We start from the raw sequence: 18,591 nt of genomic DNA, 5'->3' as shown, positions 1-18,591 counted from the left end.
GATTTCAAGCTTCATAGCATTGTGGTCTGAAAGTATGCATGGTATAATTTCAATTCTTGTATACTTATGAAGGGCTGTTTTGTGACCCAGTACGTGATCTATCTTGGAGAATGTTCCAAGTGCACTCGAGAAGAAAGTATATTCTGTTGGTTTGGGATGCAGAGTTCTAAATATATCTGTCAAGTCCATCTGATCCAATGTATCATTCAGGGCCCTTGTTTCTTTATTGGCCATGTGTCTAGATGATCTATCCATTTCTGTAAATGGAGTGTTAAAGTTCCCTGCAATTACCACATTCTTATCAATACGGTTGCTTATGTTTGTGAGTAATTGTTTTATATATTTGTGGGCTTCTGTATTCGGAGCATAGACATTTATAATTGTTAGCTCTTCCTGCTGGATAGACCCTGTGATTATTATATAATGCCCTTCTTCATCTCTTGTTACATCCTGTAATTTAAAGTCTAGTTATTCTGATATAAGTATGGCTCCTCCAGCTTTCTTTTGACTTCCAGTGGCATGATAAATAGTTCTCCATCCTCTCACTCTCAATCTGAAGGTGTCCTCAGGTCTAAAATGAGTCTCTTGTAGACAGCAAATAGATGGGTCTTGTTTTTTTTATCCATTCTGATACCCTATGTCTTTTGGTTGGTGCATTTAGTCCATTTATGTTCAGTGTTATTATAGAAAGATATGGGTTTCGAGTCATTGTGATGTCCGTAGGTTTCATGCTTGTAGCGATGTCTCTGGTACTTTGTCTCACAGGATCCCCCTTAGGATCTCTTGTAGGGCTGGTTTAGTGGTGACAAATTCCTTCAGTTTTTGTTTGTTTGGGAAGACCTTTATCTCTCCTTCTATTCTAAATGACAGACTTGCTGGATAAAGGATTCTCGGCTGCATATTTTTTCTGTTCATCACATTGAAGATCTCCTGCCATGCCTTTCTGGCCTGCCAAGTTTCAGTAGAGAGATCGGTCACGAGTCTTATAGGTCTCCCTTTATGTGTTAGAGTACGTTTATCTCTAACTGCTTTCAGAATTTTCTCTTTATCCTTGTATTTTGCCAGTTTCACTATGATATGTCGTGCAGAATATCCATTCAAGTTCCGTCTGAAGGCAGTTCTCTGTGCCTCTTGGATTTCAATGCCTTTTTCCTTCCCCAGATCCGGGAAATCCTCAGTTATTATTTCTTTAAGTACACCTTCACCACCTTTCCCTCTCTCTTCCTCCTCTGGAATACCAATTATGCGTGTATTATTTCTCTTTAGTGCATCACTTAGTTCTCTAATTTTCCCCTCATACTCCTGGATTTTTTTATCTCTCTTTTTCTCAGCTTCTTCTTTTTCCATAATTTTATCTTCTAGTTCACCTATTCTCTCCTCTGCCTCTTCAATCGGAGCCGTAGTGTCTCTATTTAATTTTGCATCTCTTTGATAGCATTTTTTAGCTCCTCCTGGCTGTCCCTTAGTCCCTTGATCTCTGTAGCAAGAGATTCTCTGCTGTCCTTTATACTGTTTTCAGGCCCAGCGATTAATTTTATGTCTATTATTCTAAATTCACTTTCTGTTATATTGTTTAAATCCTTTTTGATCAATTCATTAGCTGTTATTTCCTGGACGTTTTTCTGAGGGGAATTCTTCCATTTCATCATTTTGGATAGTCCCTGCGGTGGTGGGGGACTGCAGGGCACTTCCCCTGTGCTGTCTTGAATAACTTGCGTTGGTGGCCGGGGCCGCAGTCAGACCTGATTTCTGCCCCCAGCCCACCACTGGGGCCACAGTCAGACTGGTGTGTGCCTTCTCTTCCCCTCTCCTTGGGGCGGGATTCACTGTGGGGTGGCGTGGCCCATTTGAGCTACTTGCACACAGCCAGGCTTGTGGTGCTGAGGATCTGGCGTATTAGCTGGGGTGGATAGGCAAGGTGCACGGGGGCAGGAGGGGCAGGCTCAGCTCACTTTTCCTTCAGAGATCTGCTTCCGGAGGGGCCTTGCAGCATCGGGAGAGAGTCAGACCCGCTGGAGGAATGGATCCGCAGAAGCACAGCTTTGGGTGTTTGCGGGGTGCAAGCAAGTTCCCTGGCAGGAACTGGTTCCCTTTGGGATTTTGGCTGGGGGATGGGCGAGGGAGATGGTGCTGGCGAGCGCCTTTGTTCCCACCAAGCTGAGCTCTGTTGTCCGGGGCTCAACAACTCTCCCTCCCGTTGTCCTCCAGCCCTCCCGTTCTCTGAGCAGAGCTGTTAACTTATGACCTCCCAGATGCTAAGTCCCGCTTGCTGTTGGAACACACTCCGTCGGGCCCCTCTGATTTTGCAAGCCAGACTCGGGGGCTCTGCTTGGCCAGCGGGCCGCCCCTCTGACCCGGCTCCCTCCTGGCAGTCCGTGGAGCGTCCACCGCCTCGCCGTCCTTCCTACCCTCTTCCGTGGGCCTCTCGTCTGCGCTTGGCTCCGGAGACTCCGTTCTGCTAATCCTCTGGCGGTTTTTTGGGTTATTTAGGCAGGTGTAGGTGGAATCTAATCGATCAGCAAGACGCGCGGTGAGCCCAGCGTCCTCCTACGCCGCCATCTTCCCAGGATCCTATTCTAGCCATTTAATTCACCATTTTTCACGTTCATGTTTTTTTTAACATACCTGTAATCATGGTGTATATATAATATGGAATAATTTACTTCACATACTAAAGATAATTCTATGCTGGTATATATCTTCATAAACATTACTTTTAAGAGCCTGATATATTGACTGAATAGATATTTACTTCATCTTGTTTTTTACTATTTAGGATTTTGCTGAATTTTTCTATTCACAAATAATAGAAACAGTAACAATAATATGAATAGCTACCTTTAAAAGATATGTACTATGTGCCAAGCACTTTATATGTGTTGTTTCTAAATTATATCTTGGAAGTTAGGTATTATTAGCTCCATTTTATAAATAAGGAAATGTATACTCAGAGGTGAAGTGACTTGCTCAAGGTCATTGCTAATTAATGGCCAAACAAGCACTGAATCAGGTCTGCCTGGTTCCAAAGCAGGCCCTATTTTCACTACATATGCTATCTTTCTGCTAAAATAAATATTTATGCTTTTTATACATTTTTTGTGTTTATCATTGATTTCCAAAACTGAGATTATTGGCATAAAGTGTAAGAACCTTTTAAAAGAGTTTCCTACATACTCAAGGTTATATTCCATGAAGGAGGTATTAGTTTACAGTAACACCATCCCAAGACTTTTTCAGAAGGAAATTAATTTGAGATAGAAAAAAAGAGGTCACATCAATGAGTGACAAAGGAAAATCCGTCTAATGTAAGTAAACCATGTGTAATCATCTACTTTCTGTAACATCGAGGTTTCTGCTTTGACGATCTGATGGTGAAAAGTTTTTTCTACCTCTGGATCTGAATAGGTACATATAAAATATGTATAGGATTTAGCATATGGTAGATGTTTCATGCAGATTCAGTTAAAGGAATTGACATGGACTTCTGGCTCCTGATAAGAATGTGGAAAGCAGGAAAGAGTGCCACCCCCACCCTAGCAAGAAGAAAAAGCTGAATATCCTAGAAAATCATAACTTTTATTGAGCCTAGAGATAAGACTTAAGGAAACCAACTAGCCTGAAGTCTGATGAAAGATGATTCAAGGAGAGATGGAACGTTAGCACTGGCTCACCTGTGGCTGCAGGGGAAATGCAACATCACCATAGAAGGTGGTATAAAGAATTCAGCTAAATTTTTAATGAACTGCTAAAGGCCAAGTATGGGCTAGCATGAGAGTACAATACCCTCAGGAGCCATAGATATAAGAGGAATTTATACACACTCACAGGCTTTTCTCCATGGATTTTATGTATGGTACTGACCTGGGAGACAGCAGAAGCCACTGCAGTAGGAAAAACATGAAACCATGTCCAACTCCTTTCTCCTTTAGGAATAAGAGCCTTAAACTTCAGGGGAAGGGCAGCAAACTCTGTTCCCCCCAGGGTATATAAATGAAAACCAACTGAAGCTGGGGGAAATGTAAAATAATAATAATAATTTCTCTACTTCTGGTCAGGATTTAGTCCTGAGCTCAGACCATTAAGAAGTATGCTACAACTAGCACAGGGAAAGAATAGCTAAAAAAAAAAGAAAAACAAAAAAAAAACAAAAGAAAAAACCTACTCCCATAATCCGGAGGCATAGGATCTGTCTAAGGCTGAGGCTGAATTAAAAAAAGCAGAGAACTCCTCCCTGTCCCACACCATCAGGCTAACAAACACTTAATAAGAAGCAATGCCAGCATACATTAGGGGAAGCACAGGAGCATGAAGAGAGAATCTCTTTGAGACACAGATGCACAAGGAAGGTCTAAAGCTGAGGGTATCACAGGAATACTGAGAACCCTACCACCATGTAAGCACAAAGTAACGTTAGAACTTGAAGCTGGCGAACTGAGGGTAATCATAGCAACAACATAACCCAAATATAGCCCATCTTAAAAGACTGACTCAACCTCCCATATTAATGACTTAGAAGAACAAGCGTGCCCATTTCAAGGCATAATTACTATTTATTTCAATCTCTACTATTCTACATATGATGTCTGGCATTCAAACAACCATTTTGAGAAACAAACAAACAAACAAACAAACAGTTCACTCTCAAGAGACAAAGTAATCAATATACCATCCTTAGAGATGACTTGGATATTCAAAGTGTGGACAGAAAATTTAACATAACTATAATTAATATGTTAAATGTTTTAATGAAACATATGGAAAACATGCATGAACAAATGGAGATTTCAGCAGAGATGTCAACTATAAAAAAGTCAAGTGAAAATGCTAGAAATGAAAAACAGTAAAAGAAATAAAAAATGCCTTTGATAGTCTTATCAGTTGATTCAAAAAAGTTGAGAAAGTAAGAAGTGAAACTGAAGATAGGAAAAAAATTGATCCAAAGTGCAACACAAAGAGAAAAGAGAATAAGAGCAAATAAACATGAACACATACAAACACACATAAGAAACAAAATAGAGCATCCAAGAGCTGTATGTTAATATCAAATGGCCTAACAAATATAAAATTGGTTTTCCACAAGGAGAAGAAACAGAAGAAAGCAAAATAAAAATATTTGAAGAGATAAAGGTCAGGAATTTCACCCAAATTATAATTGGGGTAATTACAATACGTCAAATTACATGTTCAAGAAGTTCAGAGAACCCCAAGGATGATAGTCCACTGAAGACACACATGCTTACACACACACAAAACAAAAAAACCCCTACATTTCATATTTAAATCACTGAAAAAGTTAAAGAGAAAAGTCTTAAAATTAGCAAGAAGAAAAATACAAAGAAGCAAAGATAGAAATGACACACTTCAAAAATTATGAAAGCCAGAAGACAATAGACTGATTATTGTTAAACTGCTGAAAGAAAAATTGTCAACATAACATTCTATATCCAATGAAAATATATTTCAAAAATGAAGAAATGAGGGATTTTCACATAAATAAAGGCAGAGAATTTATTATCAGAAGCCTTACACTATAAGAAACATTATAGAAAATTCTTCATGCTTAAGAATAGAAACTTGGATTTTTCCAAAGAAATTAACATTCCAGAAATGGCTCAAATGAATAAAAATATTTTCTTCATTTTAATTGCTCTAAAAGGTAACTAAATAAAAAGTAATAGTATTGAGTATGGGAAACAGAGAAGTAGTATTGTGGGTTTATATCACACGTAAAAGAAAAATATGGGGCGCCTGGGTGCCTCAGTTGGCTGAGCGTCCAACTTTGACCTAGGTCATGATCTTGCAGTTCCTGAGTTTGAGCTCCGCGTCAGGCTCTGTGATGACAGCTCAGAGCCTGGAGCCTGTTTCAGATTCTGTGTCTCCCTCTATCTCTCTGTCCTTCCCCCACTCATGCTCTGTCTCTCTCAAAAATAAAAATAAACATTAAAAAATTTAAAAAAAGAAAAATGTGTAACAACTATAACCATACTATACAAGCTGGGACACCACATAGTGAAGTGTTACTTGAAGAATATTACTTAAAGGTATACTGTGTATTTTAAGATGTATGTTGGAAAAATCTTGATTCTGGTGGTAGTTACATGATGAAATGTATTAGTCCAAACTCTTAGAATTGTATACTTAAAAGGGCAAATTTTACCAAATTCAAACTACATCTCAATAAACCATAGTTTGAAAAAAAAGAGAGAGAGGGAATTACCATGTACAACTCACCTTTTACCCTCAACTTTTCTTCTTTATATGGCATCACAGTTCTGATGACTGATGATGAGAAACCATCTTTGTGTGTTATCTAACCTTACCTTTGCCTTTTACCTTATATGACTGATGTTTTTATTCCCAAAATCTGGTGGTGGAGAGAGCTTTATTCTTTCAAATAAAAACAAATATACACACATATTTAAACACATGCATACAATTACACACACTTACACACATACACACACATACATACATACATACCCTTCAAGAATTAAAATGAGTATGGAGTCATGAAGATTATAAATATGCTGTAAAGAGGTGAAGAAGAACTTCCACGCATATAGGTGTATGTGTCTATGCATATGGTGGCAAAATTCACCTAGATCACACAATTGTTAACTAATCAATCAGTCTGAGATGCAAGTGAAGTGACATAAACAACATACTTGCGTTTGTATCACATCACTGTCTATACCTTATTGATTCCATTAATAGGTAAAGTCAAAATGGCTTGAAAAAACTTTTGTCACAATTATTGGCATTTACCAATATTTACCCTTTATTCACCAAGGTACCTTCTGCTTTTAGGAACCTTCCACAATGCTACTTCTACTACTCAACTTCAATGCTATAGGTACTTTTGTGCAAATTTTAAAGATCTTCCCTATCCCAACTTGGGTACATGATTTTTTAAAAAAATCTCCTTCTAGGAAGATGTAGCCTAAAGGTACCAGGCTTGGCAAGCAGAGGGCAACTGTGTCTGAACTACAATGAAGCCTCTTCCACTGGACCTATACCAGGACACCTCTATATAATCCATATGTAGAAGACCTGTGGTCAGTCTACAATAAGGATCAGCCTAATGATAGTGATTTGGTTTTTGAGGGAAAGGCCTAGGGAAAAGGAACACTACTACATTTGTACAGAACTTCACAAAAGACTGAGAAAATGCCTATTTCCCATGTTAGTGAGGGAAGGGCACCTGATCAAGGTGATGGGACCATTAAAGTAAGCCCCCCTCCAAGCCAGCCCTTAACAGTGTCCCTGCCTTTACCTAAAATGTATCAACATCATCCTCAACAACCACACAAGGAATATAATTGCAAATAAACAGTTATTTGTGTGCTTAAAATATGTAAAAATGTCCTCTCCCAACCCTTAAATCACTTTATCTACAGGGACTATTACAGTGCCTGGCACATACTTTGTGCTTGATAAATAATCATTAAATAAATGCAGAGTTTTTCTTGTTAGATTATTTGGCTAACTCTGTTACACACATGTGCACACACAGACACACAGTATGATGTAGAATGCTGTGGAAATGTTTGTTTTCGTAACATTCAGTTTAAAAGTTGAATGTGAGTAATTAGAATGCTATGGATGTATAACATAAAACAAATGATATTTTTATTTGGGTACTTCTTATTTGAATTAATTTTTTTTCTGTTGATTTTATTAATGGTATGCTAATAATTTTTAGACCTTTGGTTGGTAGGTTCATTCACTGTAGATTTTCAATCCATTTATTTTGTAATAATTCTCACAGATATCACTGAGCTATCTTAATTTGATTCATCTCTCAAAGTGAAATGCTTTTGTCATTATTTGCTTTGCAGTGTAGGGCTCTGACTTGCAATCATTGTTGTTATAGAAAATGAATAACCAATACAGAATTTAACTCCACTTACCAGATAGATCCTGCCATAAGTACCAAGGCCAATGGTTTTATCCAGTGAGAATATCCCAGTTGGATCCTGCAAAAATGTAGAACAAAATATATCAATCTTCTTGGAAAAATAGAAAAGTATTAAACTATCTAGAATTGTATTTCCAATCTTCCTTGCTCCCTTAGAATTTCCATGGGAAGAACATGGTGTCATTTACCAAAAGAATAAACATGTCACAATTTTCCTGGACAGAGTATAATCATTTATAGAAAAGAAACAATGACATGAATCTTAAGCAGTTGTATAATGAATTATCACAAACTTGTAAAATGCATACAATTATGTCTAGTTGAAGTATATTCCTAATGCAATTAGAGAAATTATTAAAATAGAAATAAATTTATCTACCTTCAGTTGACATACTCTTTTAATATTCATTTTCTGAGTGTTAGGCAGAAAGTTTAGCACACAGCAACGATGAGTAGAAATTGGATACAAATTCTGGGTAGTTTATTTACATAATGGTAATTCTTGGGAAAGAATATCACCTCTAAATATGAATAACACAAAATGTGGTATATATACAATGGTATATTACTCAGCCGTGAAAAAGAATGAGATCTTGCTATTTGCAACAACATGAATGAATCCAGAGTGTATCATCCTAAGTGAAATAAGTCAGAGAAAGAAAAATACCATATGATATTACTCACATGTGCAACTTTGGAAACAAAACAAATGAACGAAGTAAAAAAAGAGGCAAACAAAAAACCAGACTTAAATACAGAGAACAAACTGATGGTTGTCACAGGGGAGGTATGGGAGGGGGGCAGGCCAATGGGCGAAATAGATAAAATTGATTGTGATGAGCACTGAGTAATGTATAGAATTGTTGAATCATTGTATTGCACATCTGAAACTAATATAATACTATATGTTAATTATACTTCAATAAAGTAAATAAGTAAATAAATAATCTTTAGTGCTACACCCAGAAAGAATATGTATGGCTCCTTGAATAAGGCTAAGTCAATAGAACCAGACTAAAAACTATAGATGAATAGCAAAATAAGAGCATGGTATTAAGAACAGTTTTTTTTTTAACTAGACAGTTGAGGGGGTGTTCTTTATTTTTAAGCTAATTTTTGCATCAGTTGAATATCTTTTTATGGCACACGTTCCCTGCTGACATTTTCTGTGTCTTAATCCTGAATGTGGCATCATAGAAGACTAAACATGTTTATGGACAGATTCCTAAGATTTCCATATTCATTCTTAAACATTGCTTCCTTAACTTTACTATGGATATCCCTTTCTTGTTCACTACAAAACATGGTTTCTTAAATTTTATCACTACTTAAACTTTTATTCTAGCAGCTTAATTTGCTATATTAGCAAAACCTAAATGAGGTATGAGTAGACACCAGTTTATACACAAAGTGGTAGGATCGCTGGCAAATCCTTAGACATTCACATGCTTTATATAGAAAGCACATTTTATAAACACAAACTTTGCTTAACCCTGTTAGAAAACATTTTTATCATTGTGACAAATGCGAACTAAACGGAAAAATTATTGAGGATATGCAATGTATTATGACTGCAACAATGGACTTCTTAAAACTGTCATGATATTTGTGTAATCTATCAACAGTGTCATAGGAAATTGACACAGTTCTAGGATTACTTCAGTCAATAAGTATTCAACTGGACAGAGTCAGGATACTGGAGTTTTAGCCCCAGCTCTGCCGTTAATTAACTATAGGACTCTGAGTAAGATATTTACTCTTTCTGGGACTCAGTTTCACATATATAAAATGAAGGTTTTATGTTAGGTGATTTCCTAGCTTTAAAATTATATAGTAAAAAAACAGGTTATAATGTTCTAAAATCCTGATTGGATTTGATATGACCATTGTTAGAGAAAACAGCAGCCTACTTTCTTAAAGTCATCATCAAAATCAATGTCACAATATGCACTCTATTATTATAACCAAATAGTACAGGTAACATACTCTCAATGAAAATATAAGTTATTTAAAATGATAATTTTGTGAATTTAAGAGAAGTAAAAATAGATTGTTATAGTGGCCTTGATATTCAGCATGTCATTGTTGTTATAACTCATTGAAAGTTTAATGGGAAAATAAGATAGCCAACAAAGGAGTTGTGAAGGTTTGGCTTAAAGACTTCATCACATTAGCATATTTCTCTGAAGGATATTACTGAGGGATTTATATTAGACATTATTAATTCTGGAGGAACAACCTCTGGCCATCTGTCAAAAGAATCAAATGTGTTAGTTGTTTCCTGTTGGTAATCCATTCTTTGTTATAGTTAAAGATACATTTTAGCTGGAAAAATACCACATATTAGAGAATTACTGTATTACCTGAAAAACTTTACTTCTGAATCTTTGAGCACAAAAGTCCTAAATATCTTTAAGCTTTTTTCTAGCCTTCAAAAGCATAATAAATGTATTATTTATACTCATATTTGAACTCAGGTATATAATTATTCAAAAAAAGCAAAGAAATGGATTGGGATAATAAAATACCTGTGGAATTCTTGGGGGTCCTATTTTATCTGTATTCATGTTGTTTGGAAATGTTTTCTGCTCATAAATGACCAAAACATTTTAATTCTCCTCATGCTCATATTTAAAATTTTTTTTTTCAACGTTTATTTATTTTTGGGACAGAGAGAGACAGAGCATGAACAGGGGAGGGGCAGAGAGAGAGGGAGACACAGAATCGGAAACAGGCTCCAGGCTCCGAGCCATCAGCCCAGAGCCCAACGCGGGGCTCGAACTCACGGACCGCGAGATCGTGACCTGGCTGAAGTCGGACGCTTAACCGACTGCGCCACCCAGGCGCCCCCTCATGCTCATATTTAAAAAAATATTTTAATGTTTATTTTTGAGAGAGAGAGAGAGAGCACAAGTGGGGGAGAGGCAGAGGGAGAGGGAGACACAGAATCTGAAGCAGTCTCCAGGCTCTGAGCTGTCAGCACAGAGCCCAATGTGGGGCTCCAATTCACAAACTGCGAAACCATGAGATCATGACCTGAGCCGAACTCTGAACATTAACCAGCTGAGCCACCCAGGCTCCCTCTCATGCTCATATTTTTAAAAAGAATGTTATAAAACTCTTTCTTCTGTTCTTAAAAGCAGTTCAACTTAGTATTCATCTATACTAAGAGTACTTTTTTACTTAATTTCATGTAATATTTCTGTTTCCCATCTCCACTATAGTATCTTTCAAGACTAAATAATTATCAAACTTGGGGAAAAAAGAGGTGAGAAACTATGCTAATTAGTAGGGTACCATTACTCAATTTCTTATATTAGATTTCCCACTGAATGGTACAGAAAGTCTATTCCAGGCTCCCGAGGAAGTAAACATTGAAAGAGAACCTTTTTATTGGTATCTATGACATTAAAAAGTCAACATCAGAGGGATCTCCATAATTACTTGGTCCTCTTCTCTGCCCTGCCACTCTGAGAAAAGGGAACCAGCAGAAGAAGGTCTTTGTATCTATGATTGCTACAATAATTTGGGAATTATTTGATGGTTTAATATGCATTGGTGTTCTTTTTGGTTAAAAAATTGTCACTCAAAAAGAAACTCTAGAGTTTGTAAAAGCTTTTCTCAAAAGAAATTATGAAAATTCTAGTCTTAAAATATTTTTGAACCATAAAATACTAGACAAATCCTTTACACTTTGTTATATTTTCTATGTATCTAAAATATCTCCGGCAATTTAAAGGTCTTGGTCTGGTTGCTACCTGAAACCCCACATTTTCAGGAGTTGTTTCTGTCGTCTGAATTCCAGGAGAGGGGGCACAATTAGCACCTTGATGGATAATTTTATTAAGGATAGGGGGTTGGGGGTAACAGGAAGAAAAAGAGCCACTAGAAGGCAGTGTTCACTGGTCATGGAGGAGGCTCAAAAGCAGAGGCTGATCAACAGAAACAAATATAGCAGAAATTAAGAACAAAGGGTACTGATAAGTGGTCAGTATGAATAGTAAAGAGCTTTAGATTCAGGGTAGTAAAAAAAAAAAACAAACTAGGGAACACAAGCCATTAGACAGCTAAAGAAAGGGAAAAGATTGCACAGCACCTAGAAGGACTAGCAGAGACTTTTCTTCTTTTGTTTTAAATATTAGAAGTAGAGATTTTATGAAAAGTTTATCAAGAGAAAAACCTGAAAATGACATATGTAACACAGCAAGTGCCAGAGAGAGTGTTACAGAGATAGAGGAATGGGCTTCACAATCCAAATGGAACATTTAGAAAGGAAAACCTCTTCCTCAAGACCAATGTTTCTCAAACTATGGACTGTATAGACTTGGGGAATCATGTTTAAAATATAGATTCCTTATCCCTACCATCGAATTATGAAATCAGAATTTCTGGGGATGGGTCCCAAGATCCCCCCAAATGATTCTTGTGCATTATTCTTGTGCAGTAATATAAACTGCTCTAGAAAGTGGCGGGGGCCGGTGGGGAGACTGAGAAAATAGATTGAAATACAGTGTCATACTGAGGTGATGCTCTGAAATACATAATGGAAGACATGCTGAATGTTTCAATATTTGTGGACTAGAAGGTAAAACTGCTTCAAAACAGGGGGCTAAGGTTCTTGTAAAGTAGGAAAGTTCTCAGGACTGAGTGTGGAAGACAGGCTTGGTCTGGGTGGTGGAAGACTGGGAAAGCTGACAGTTATATTTAAATATAAACCTAATGTAATTCAAATATAGTTTTTGGATCATGTGCTATTTCAGATCACCTCTGCCACTACTGTCCTGCCGGCCTGTCTACTCCTGACCCCAATATAGATTAGGACTACACATGGCAGTGTCAAATACCAAGGCCACAGCCATGAGGAGTGTCATTACCATACTGGGCACGAAGGCAAAGGGGACTATCATAGTGAAAGACGTGCCAGATTTGGAGATGAAGAAATAGTTTCCAGTCCCAAGGACTGAGTGACATGGGCATACAAGGAGAAATAATTAAGATGTATATATGTATATAGTATATATATATGCATATATATATACATGTATATATATACATGTATATATGTATATAGTATATATATGCATATATATATACATGTATATATACATCTTAATTTTTTCTCCTTGTATGCCTATATATATGTGTGTGTGTATATATATATATAGAGAGAGAGAGAGAGAGAGAGAGAGAGGAGATCCAGGTATTGCTTGCAGGCAAGGTGAAAATAATACATACATATGCGTGCACACACACACACACACACACACACACACAAGGCTTTGCAATTGTGTTTTCAAAAGTAAGCACAAACCACAAATCTCTGTACTTTCTTTTTTGTTTTGTCATCTATAGGAAACATTTATTCAGTGGTAAATCAGAAAGAAAAATTACAGCAACCTATTAAATATAGCTGACCTGTCATTCTCTGATTACTATGTTGGGTCTCTTTATGTCTCTAACTTTAGTGTATTATGCAAAAAAGGTTATACAATTCCTTCCCCTCCTCTCCTGCTTCCCTAGCTTTCACTCTTGCTTACTATTTTAGGTTTAAAAATAATATCTAATTAAAAAAATACCAAATAAGCTTCTACCGCTTTCTTTAAATCCAAGTTTGCACAGTAAGCCTGACCTCTCTCAAGGGTCCTTGCCTTATGGTCATTTAGCTGGCCAGCTCTACAAAGGACATAATATATCAATCTTAATCTAGACCCATATTTAATAATTTTAAAATCTGCAAGATTATCTCTTGCTCAGTGTGATATACCAAGGTCCGAATCTCCCCTTATTATGTGGCTATTGTCAAATTGGTATATTTGGTGTTGATTGATGCCAACCTTCTGACCTTAATATACTATGAGGATAATTACATTGAGGCTAATTATCAGAAGAGATCCCACCCTATACAGATTTCTTTGCTTTATCATCTACTTTTTATCAAGGTGCAAACTTCCAAAAAGCTAATCTAGATGTCTTTTGACTTCTTCATTTACTTTTACTTCTACTTCCTCAGGAAATAAGTCAAATGCAAAGAAATATCAAATCATTAAGAATATACCTCTGTGACCAAAGCAATAGTGAATGTTTTGCATCTCTAGAAATTTGACGGTAAGGAAATTCTGAAGGGAGTGCTACTCTTCTGCTAGATTTCTTAGGGTTTAGACCTGGCTGTTTGGGAGAGGGGAGAATTGGGCATAATTTGCTTAAATATGCATAATTTGCTATGGTGATGACCTCCACAATGAGATAAAATGGATCTTGTATAATAAAAATTTAAAAATTGTTAGAAGCTGACGACTTTACAACACTTTCACGAAGTCTATAAAATGAAATTAAGCATCAATGCCCTTAGGTTTTGTTTCCCCTATTCCTACATTAAAAACCAGCCTCATCTTTCTCCCCTCCACACCCCGACCAAATCCCAGAAAACTAATATTGCACTGAACTGCAATGTAAAGATTATAGCCTTTCTCCTTATCTCCTCAGCTCTCACCAAGTTCTTATGCCCAAGGGCCATGATGGGGTCAGTTAGTCTGGGCCATTTCCCCCCATTTTTTTGTACCAATAAAACCCTTCCCCCCCCCCCCCCCCGGGTTTGGAATTCCCTACTATATCATTTCTATGACGTCTTACCAATTCCACTCTTCAGTCAATTTTAGGAAAAAAAAGGGTTTATTTCAGTTTACTTATTTGTGGTTTCACATATTTGCCCTAGTTTGCTTTTGTTCCCTCTTTCTCCCACCATATATAGGGAATGTTGGAGGACAGTAACATTTTATTCATTGATTTTACACTTTTACTTCAGAGTAAATCTAGTCAAAATATGAAAATTCTGTTCAGAAAGGAAACCACCAATTGAGGCCTCCACATGCCAGAAATTTCATGTATGCAGCGTAAAAAAAGATTTAACTTCTAAATATTTTGTGAATTTATTTTATAAAGCTGTATCAATAACCATAATGTTAATATTTGCAACTCAACATGTCAATATTGAAGTTCCTTTCTTTAAGACTGAAGACAATTTGCTAAAATGTTACCCATGTGCATCACCACCTCCTCTACACCATTCTAGTATAAAATTATATAGGTGAGGCTTGGGGAATGCCCCATTTTTTTTATGGGGACAGGTGTCTGCCCTCATTAAGAAGACAATCTTTAAATGGCAAATATGTATAAAATTAAAGCACTGCGACTCTGAATAGTCCTATAACCTCAAGGTTAATATTTAGCTTTTCCCAAAGCACGAAGGCCACTGCCCTGAACTACAGTTGCCTGGTGATCATTCCAGCATGGTGCATGCTTATTCCTTTTCAGAGAGTCCAGGGGCCCTTTGCATTCAAGAGAGGGTGCGAGTGAAATGCCAGTCTAAAAAGGGAACTTAAAAAACGGAGTTGGGTGGAATCCAATATCTGTGAGAGACCAGATGCCAATGAAATAAACGGCACTGCTAAAATAATAACTCTACTAATAACGACAGTGATAATAGCTCGCCAATCAATTACAACTCTGGAGGAAAGCCGGGCATTTGGAAAAAAGAGAATTCACAAACGAAAACCCTGAGAAAAATCTATATCTGGATAGCTAGTGAGCACAATATTTTCTTTTTTAAACTGGGGTGTGCAGAATTCACTTCTTCCCCAAGCGGCGTCGAGTGCTTTCGCTCCTGCAATACTAAATCGAGAACAGTGCCCTGGCAGAATAAGGTTTTAGAAAGCGCCATTATAAAGTGAGAGAAATGACCTTCAAAGCTTTAATTTTCTAGCCCCCTGTCACCTAGAAGTAAAGGTCATTCCTCGAGTGGGCATCTGCTTTGGCAAAAGAAGCAAACGACAGAGCGGCGGGGTGACAGGGAAGAGTGCTCTCAGGAAGCCAAGCATCCTCTTGCTTTTTGGCCTCTCCTCGAGTTCTGGAAGTACAGGTATCCGAGCACCACTAGGCAAAACGGGCCACATTTAGAAAATGTCCCGTATTTCAGCGCCCGCACCACCCCACTGCCACCTCTTCTCTCTTTCCCACCCCCGTCGCTTTGCCTTTTCGTGAATTTGGCGCGGCCGGGAGTCTGGCGGGGGAGCGCCTTTTCCACAAGCCAACTCCGGGGTCTCTTTCCGCGCCCGTGGTCCCGTCGAACTTCTGTCCTAGCCCGACTTGCCCAAGTCCGTCTCCTACCCCAGTGCTCAGAGCCCGAAGAAGAGAGCACTTCGTAGGCGATGGGCGTCCTCTACTCACCGGCAAGTGGCCCAGATCCGTGACTTCCTTGTCCCTCCAACCCCCAGGTCCCGCCATGGCTTCGAGCTGAAGGAAAGCGGGCGACTGAGTTAGGAACGCTTGGAGCCTGAGGTGGAATCGGACAAGAACTTGAAAAGGGAGAGAAGAAGGGAGAGTGCGTTGGGGGTGGGGGGAGAGAATTGGGGACCGGGGTTTATGGCTTGGGAGACAGAGGAGGGGAAACTGGAGGGAAAAGAGTTTGGAGTGCAAGGAAGTCGAATTTGAGAGGCGGGAAAGCAAGTTTGGCCAAGGCGAGGGAAGCGCCTGAGCGTCCGTCCTGGAGACCAAGAAGTTTAGAGGGGTGCTCTGCGGGCGAGAGCGCAGTGTCTGCCCCGGCAGGGTGCGCCTCTTTCAGGGTGGGGAGGGGGGCGGTACAAGGAGGGCCCCCCCACCCCCGGGAGCAGCTCGAAGAGGATTGGTGCAGCGTCACGTCGCCAGGTGGGCAGCCGCGCGGCGGGGAGGCGGGCTAGGGGGGCCACTGGCCAAGGGAGGTGCTGAAGGACTATAACGGTTTGCTAGTCGCCCCTGGCGGCCTCCCCCGCCTGCACGCCCCCTCCCACATACACCGCTGCGCCTGCCGCCCCCGCCCCCGCCCCCGCTGGCGAGTGTTCCAGAGGAAACTTTTTCGAGGCAGCTGCCAGCCCCGGAAAACCGGTCCCGCTCCGCGCCGCTCCCAGTCTGGGCCTCACAGCTCTGTCACAGTCCAAACAGCCCGCGCCCTCCTCTCCATTAAACACTTGTGACTTTTCTAGTTGTCTATTTTCTCTTTATGCTCCTCTGATTTTATTGCTTCATTTACTCAAAGACCCATCAAGTTAGATAAGGGAATGACTGGGCACTGGGTTAGGGATCAGACCTAGGCGAGCCCCTGTAAGGGCGGGGAAAAAGCACCAAGTGCATAGCAGGGCTACCACAGCTCGGCCTTCGAAGCCACTAGATGAGGGCAGTGCGGCGTGGACAGGCTACGAAGTCCCCTTCAGGAGGGCCGCATCTTTTCTGCCCCAGAGTTAGTTGGTACCAGGCCCGGGCTGCTCAGTCGGAACCGCACCTGTTCACAGATGCTGGGAGTTGAGTGACACTGAGTCTCTGAAGCCCCCCAGCTCTCCCAGTTCCTAAGTTTGCAGTTTGCTGCGTTCCAAGAGCACAGAGAAAGTTCCTGCTAATTCCCCAGTCTCCAGCTCTCTCGGGCCAGGTTTCATTCATTCGCTCATTCGTTGCAAAACGTTTCAGGGCGCCCAAGCTCTTCGCCTCCGTTTCCCCCACAAAGCTCCTGGTATCTGACACACGTTTTAAAAGAATCTGACAAATGGGATTTAGTCTAAAGAAGTAAGGCGCCTCTTGAAGAGTTTATTGGAAAGGGATTCCGTGCCTAAAACTAACCGCATTCTAAGCTCTTGCACTGCAAAGAGCACTTTAGAAAATGTCCCGAAGCTGCTTGCTTACTTACTGGAGCTTACTTACAGACTGCTTCCGCGCGCACCGGCACTCTGGAGTTGGAGTTGTGGGTGTGTGTGGGGAGGGGAGGGGTTCCTGTTTCTTTTTTAATTAAGAAATTTCTACCATTTGTAGGAAGATTTACACGAATAATTCTTCCTACCTACCTGAAGTTCACCATTTCTGACACACGCTTCTAACTTTTGTAATTATTCTCTATATATTGGTGGATTTTGTTTCTTTCATGTCTGTTTCAAGTTCTCAGTTTGACCTCTTTACATTCCTTAACCTCCGAGCCTCAGTGAGCTCTGTAATGGCCACAGCCGGTCTGAGTAACCGGGTCTCCCTAAATAAATTCTCCGTTAACGGATGCGGAGAAAACTAACAACCACCCCCACCAAAAAGAAGCTCGGGTGTTCTGGATCGAATTTTCATGTTAATTCAAATATGATGTAAACCATACAGAAATTTCATTTTCCAAAAATCCAAACCTTGACAACTCCACCGCACAAAATCTTCCCTTTTAAAACACAGTTTAAGAATTCCTGGGTGATTAGGAAAACTCTTCTGGATGTTACTAAATATGCATGAAAACAGCAATTCATGACTAAAGATGGGCAGGTGAACTAGTTAATAGAAAGCTACACTTTTGTATACATATCTAGTTTTCAGAAATCAAAACACTGAGTCAAGAAATACAATATTTAAAGGAATTCTGAAAAGAGTTGTTGCTAAAGGGAAGAAGTGTTCATAAGTTAAGGCTTTTTTTTTTTTTTTTTTGGCCGTGCGGTTTGCTGCAGGTAATGTGTGGGGAAATGCCCCATGGCCCCCAATGGCAGACTGTTTTAGCCTGTCTAAAGAGACAAGTCCAAACCAGGCGAAATAATCCAGGCTAGATCTTTGGGCTCTCTAGTTGCAAGGCTCTGTGGGAGGCTAGCAGCTTCTTGACTCCACAGGGATTAGCCACTTAGCAAGGT

General features: G+C 39.4%; 1 protein-coding gene across 1 annotated transcript in view; it reads right to left on the bottom strand.

Annotated features, from left to right (window-relative positions):
* NRK (Nik related kinase) overlaps positions 1-16,198 on the bottom strand; it is a 158,945-nt gene extending 142,747 nt beyond the window's left edge. The window contains exons 1-2 of the mRNA XM_047843920.1: positions 16,142-16,198; positions 7,911-7,976 (exon numbers count right to left, since the gene is read on the bottom strand). Coding sequence (XP_047699876.1) covers positions 7,911-7,976; positions 16,142-16,198 — 123 coding nt within the window. The remainder of the gene's footprint in view (positions 1-7,910; positions 7,977-16,141) is intronic.
* Positions 16,199-18,591: the final 2,393 nt, after the last annotated feature.

The sequence above is a fragment of the Prionailurus viverrinus genome, chromosome X (genome assembly GCF_022837055.1).
Source record: "Prionailurus viverrinus isolate Anna chromosome X, UM_Priviv_1.0, whole genome shotgun sequence".
NCBI lineage: Eukaryota > Metazoa > Chordata > Mammalia > Carnivora > Felidae > Prionailurus > Prionailurus viverrinus.
This window is presented reverse-complemented; position numbering and strand designations above follow the sequence as displayed.